Source organism: Mesitornis unicolor, unplaced genomic scaffold (genome assembly GCF_000695765.1).
Source record: "Mesitornis unicolor isolate BGI_N332 unplaced genomic scaffold, ASM69576v1 scaffold3224, whole genome shotgun sequence".
NCBI lineage: Eukaryota > Metazoa > Chordata > Aves > Mesitornithiformes > Mesitornithidae > Mesitornis > Mesitornis unicolor.
Window position 1 is genome coordinate 67267 of NW_010181874.1, and position 6034 is coordinate 73300.

The 6034-nt window shown below is 38.9% G+C and overlaps 1 protein-coding gene across 1 annotated transcript; it reads right to left on the minus strand.

Moving 5' to 3' along the window:
- Nucleotides 1-1369: 1369 nt before the first annotated feature.
- TFPI2 (tissue factor pathway inhibitor 2) lies at nucleotides 1370-6029 on the minus strand (the record flags this gene model as incomplete). The annotated part of the gene is made up of 4 exons (XM_010183553.1): nucleotides 1370-1470; nucleotides 3779-3952; nucleotides 5252-5431; nucleotides 5849-6029. Coding segments are annotated over 4 exons (636 nt in total), but the record flags the coding sequence as incomplete, so codon positions are not given.
- Nucleotides 6030-6034: the final 5 nt, after the last annotated feature.

Below are 6034 nucleotides of genomic sequence, written 5' to 3' on the forward strand. Positions count from 1 at the left end.
CACATGCCTGAACTATTCTAACTGAAAGCCAATGTGACTTCAAGCAAACACCCACTACCTACACAAAAGCTCTTCAGATAGCACAACATCAAACAGGAGACCCAGCAGCTGACAATCAGCTTAACTAAGCACTCCCTTGAGAGCAGCTCTTTAGGGAGAGCCAGCTGAGCCACAAAAACTGCTGGAGGTGAATGACATCAATGCATTTTACTGGTTTTCTTCAAATGAAGACCTCAGTGTAAGGAAATTATTTAAGAGACAACTAAACTCTGCTAGAGTCATAATTAGTAAATAATAGGTTCTATTACACACACTGGTGTATACAACTAATGTGGGATAATTAATTGAAGCATATGACAGAACAAGCTTTTTTTTTCCAAAAACATTTTATTAACATTACTTATGAATTCATATTTAGAAAATATTGTAGGTGAAATTAACTGAAATTCAGACATGGCTCAAATACAAAACATAAAAGGAGGTGCAAAAATATTACATATTCTACTGTAAGAAATACAATAGTGCCTCAAAACAGGGATTACATGAGATTTGCAGAAGCTTCTGTTTTTCTTCTTTAACAGTCATCGCCGAAACACAAATATTGCCAAAACACAAATATCAAGATCCTCAGCAGATGTAATCGGTGTAGCTCCATTAAAATCAATAAAAATAATATTTTATGCCATACAAAGATCTGGAGACAACTTAGCAGAAATTTCAAATGTCATGGAAAAGTAATGGCTACATTTTAATTTTAATACTCAAGTAGCTTATTCATTGCTTTTGTCAGAATGTTTATCAAAGTATCCCTAATCCAGATTTTCTCTTGTGGGCTGTGCCAGATTTAAGTTTATATTTGTTTTACTGTTACAAATGCTTCTGAAAGCCTTGACTATGAACATAACTGCAAAGCACAGTCTCCTTAAATGATAGTGCCAAAGTATGTTAAATGGCACTTTTGAAAGGTTCTTAGCATGCAGAGGATGCAAAAAAAAAAAACAACAAACAATCCACAGCAGAGATTTACCTTTGTGCTCCCCTTAGTCATACTAAGAGACGATGATGCTTAATTGATTTGTAACAGCTGAAATATTCTCCCAAAGCAGTAGTACATTCCCCCATAAAAACATGGAAATCTAAATACTTGACTTTGCCAAAGTATTACTGCAAAGACAACTGAGCAGAAGAACCAAACTTAGGTTCATTCCTCTTCTATTAAATGCAGTTCTTTATAAAAAAAAAAGTAAGTTGCAAATAAAAAAGTTCTGAAAGAACTATGTCAGTGTATAAAACTGTGTGGAAATCATCTTACAAAAGAAGAAAGTGGAATCAAAAGAAAGTGCTTCAAGCATTGAAGTGCACATCAACTTTAAGACTTCAGGTTATATGTCTGAGGTTTTTTAACCAGTTTTCTCATCATTTTTCTGCGGTACACATTCGTTGGCTTGTTGATTCTTGGTTTCTGAGCCCCTGCTAAGAAAACAAAGGAAGCAGTTAGAGAAACAGTATGACAAAACTGTTACTACTCTTTATTGTTTGGGTTTTGTTCTCATGTTATGCTGTTTAAACAGTTGATCCAATAATAACAAACATATCAGAAACTGTAAAATGTGTTCTGGACACCCTATTCTCGCACGCTGTAAGGTCTCCAACATGTCCACCTTTTGCACTGAAGTCCTGCTTTGCTGCTCTTTTCCTAAGCAAGCATCAAAGTCTTTTCTAGCTGTTCTGCAGAGACAGCAAAACAAAAGTAAACACACTGCTCTGTCTGGAAAAAACAAAAAGAAAAAAGAAACCCTATTACTACATTTCTCTGAACAACACTGAGGTGAAGTCTAAAATATAATCAGTGCTTGTGGGAAATGGAAAGGTAAAATGATTTGTGCTACTACACAGAACTGGGTTTCACACAGAAGCTGCAGAGTGGCCAAGGACAGTCAGGGTTCTCTCCAGGAACACTTATGAAGGCTGCATGGAATGTGTGAGTGCAGTTCAGAAAACAAATACTTTACAAGCCTGACTGAAAATCTTTTGTCTTTATGCTACCTGTTCACCTGCACACAGAGCCCCTGCGGCCAGTTCCCAATCCTTTTGCTGTCACCCCAATGTATTTATTTTCTTTTCTCATACAAACTTTTAAAATTAAATGAATTAGAAACTTTTCTACTGCAAAAGCTATAGATTAATTCAAAGAGCAGTTGCATATTTGCACAGGGAAAGTCAATTGAATTCAACTCCATACTCTAAAAGGTAACAAGAAAGATGCTAGGGAGGGAATTATTATCTCCCCCAGAAGAGGAGTGGCTTAAGTTGCCTTAAACATTTGCTCAATGTTGCTGTACACTCCCAAGCTGTAAAAATGAAGATGTATAGCACAATATTAATTAGCACTAATTATGCCCTTAACTATGGGCTTTGTTGTACGTAGCCTTACTGAATTGTGAAATCCACAAGTTGGTGAAAAAGCTTGTATCTGACCCTTTACATTTGGCTATCTGGTGCTCTAGTTATGAGCTGGACAGCATTTCCTTGCTTCTTCGGCAAAGAACAAGGAAGGGAGAGGCCTCAGGTGGCTCTGGCTGGGTGTGGGCAGAGGCAGAGTACTGAAGAGGCAGCTTCCTTCCTCCTCTCTCTTGACACACTTAGGCTGGAGCCTGGCCCTGCCATTTCCCAGGTAGTAATAGATGCAAATTAGATAATCACAAACATATCAGACAGATTTAGCACGCTACAGAAGACTCTCTTATAATGCTAGAATGGCAGAGACACACTCAGACTTGTCACCCACAGAAATGCTACTGCTATGACTAACTGGCAGATATTATTTTTACTTCAGAAGACTGTGCTCAGTGTGCAATCCTTACCCCAGCCTTGGATTTCCAGCCCAGAACTGAAGAATCATCTCCTGACTTAAGCCTTCTGACTACACATCTTAAATACTGAAGGGTTCAGATCTTGTGCCTATCTCATGTTTAAAACAGAGCTAATTTTTGGCTTTTTTTATTTTTCAAAGGCAATAGACATGTTACATATAGCCTTAATTTTTTTCCCCGTTAGTATAATTTTTTTAAACATTGGATTGTGTCTGCTTCCTGAGTGCTCTGGGGAATCAACATATAATTATGCTTTTATCGCATTCCTTGATTTACATATCAAATTAATTAAAGTAGTGTATTAAAACTTGCAATAACTAGTATTATATGACTGCAGGTAAAAGCACAAATGTTTTTATTTACAAACAGAGCCAGTAGCTGATTTGAATAAAACCATTAAGAAAAATTAATTATCATTCCCAACCCTTCCCTCATGGCCACAGAAACAGTTTACTCAGCACCAGTGATGATGTAGAAATCTTTAGTAATGGGAATGGGAAATGGGGAGTCAGAGGAGGATGGTAACATCTGAAAATGCAAAGGAAAATAGTAAATTGACTTCAGAACTCACTTCTAATCCTACTTAAAAATATATAGAAGTAAATGATACCTTAATTAGTGTTCATGCTGATAATGAACAGTTTAAAAACTGATTCCTTGTGGACTCTAGTAAGTTAATTAGTCTTCCTGTGTGCTTTTCTCTACGCTTTATTAAAAAAATGGTGCAGCTATCTCGCACCATGCTGTTCTTGTCAGAAGAATTTAGCATGGCATCTCAATTTTCTCTGCCTTTGAAAAAACAGAGTCCCAAATGCAAACTAAAGTGTGTAAAAGAACAGTGTGAACACCTGTTACTGGTATTGGGATTGCTTTATCTGCTTTTTTTTTAAAGAAAAAAATCTTACCTTTTCCACAAACTCTGTAGCAATCCATTTCAGTAACAAAGTTATTGGCATTTCCACCACAGCCGGTATATTTGAACTCCTTACATGTTTTAGTCTTGGTGTCATAGTAATAACGAGGCACAGAAGAAGAACAGAGTCCTTCATCCTTCGGGCTATAGCATAGCAAGGGACCAGCTTGGAAAAAAAAAAATAAAAGGGGGGAAAAAGAGAGAGAAAGTAAAATTACGTGAGTGTAATCTCTATGCCTGGCTTCTTAAATTTTACACTGCAATACATTTGTGGCTAAACAGCTGTTGTTCCCATTGAACTGAGAAGACTGTTACTGATGATTTCAGAGACTTACTACATCTTATTCCTGTGAGTTAGGAATTTGAGAAAGCAAGAGACATTCCCAGAAAATAGGATTACTATCCCACAAGTGAAAACCATCAGCTTTCCCCACTGGTGGTACCATACATACGACAGCTGAGATATTTACATAGTCTGGCCAGAAATCTTATTCCATATATATATAGGAATACAACAATTCCAGTGGAACTACCTCTGTAGAGGAAAAGGCATAATTTTGTTTATCCTTGCTATGATCTTGCCAGCAAATTTTGCCTGCTTGCAGCAAAAAGTACAAACCCTCCACTTTCCTCACAAGAATCACATTTCATTTTGCCTCAACAAAATTTTACTTTTTTTGCTGGAGACCTTTTACCGATTTATTGGATACACAACAGAAAAATTAAAAATAATTCAGCATTGACCCAAGAAAACACTGACAATCTGTCACCAGCCAAAAATAACCGTCTCATTAAGCACTAATGTTTAGTTTAATGTAGTGTTTAGTAAGTTTGGGCAGTGACAGATTTTATACATTCTGATAGATCTCTCTTCTTCAAAGATCCTGTTTAGCACGGGTTATTAATCTGGTGTTTATTACAACATTTAGCTATAGTCATTTGCTCATAATTACCACCTCTCTTCTTTAAAACCTGTATGGAGAGACAGTGAAGAGTCAGGTCAGGCAAAAAGCTTCTATCAGAAGTTGAGCTGGTGAGTGTCAAAAACCCAAGCCACCTAGCACCATCTCTCAGGCCTGAATTTCAAGAAGTCACTTCTGCTTTATATTACAATTATCACTGCCCTGAACATGTTTGCCACAACATCTCATACATCTGCCTCAACACAGCCTTCCAAACTTATTTCCCTTCAGATTACACATGTACAACTCTCTAGAAGTCAAGAGATCAGTTGGGTGTAGCTGTGCGCAGATTTAAGGTCTCAAACTAACACAGCATTTTGTTCTTTCAGTAGCAGCTGAGACTAGTGACACATGAAAGTCTGCAGGCAATATAAACATCTGCTTCACAGAAGTCTTCAAATGTACCACTGTATGGGTATCCAGAGGAAATAAATCAAATAAAATGCCATCTTCATATCACTTTCAAACCACCTATTTTATTAAAAATTTGAAACAACTATTACTTCTCTCTGGCAGACAGTGGTCCACACAAGACTGCAGATCTCTGAAGTTGTTGCCATTTCCATAACAGCCACCGTAGATAAACTCCTCGCACCTCATTGCGCTCAAGTTAAAGGCATATCTTTTGAGATGACTCCTGCAAGGTCCTCCATCAGCCTCCAGACGGCATAATTTAGGCACTTCTGCAACAAAAATAATTTCATCCTCTGTAAAATCAACGCTTCTGCTGAACAACATGGTAGTGTAGACAAGATGTTATCACTCCCGTTGCAGGCAAGTCCCAGCTTGTCCCACTACCTGCATTCTCAATAAAGCTTTACAAGAGGAATCTGATGCATTAAATAGGAACTAGATATAACATTAAATAACATTTAAAATATTAGTAGCTAAATTTCACATGTCGCCTTTGAGACAATTCGTTCCACTTGCTCTGCATAGAATTGCTATCAGCGAGACAGTCGCTCCAAGGAGAGGAGGATGGATACGAAGCGTCCCGCCAGCACCACAGCCTTCCCTCCGTGCCCCTGCCACCCTGGGTCGCCCCGTCGGATCGGCCCCCGGGGACTGCGGCGGGCGGCAGGGCTGGTTCCCGAACTCACTCTTGATGGTCCAGCAGCTCTTCTCGCAGTCATCGAGAGTGAGGAAGTTGTTGGCGTTACCGTGGCAGCCCCCGTAGGTGAACTCCTGGCAGCTCTGCGTGTACCTGTTGTAGTACCAGCGCGGCACCAGGGCGCGGCAGGGGCCGTCGTCGGGGGGCAGCAGGCAGGCGCGCTGCTTCTCTGTGG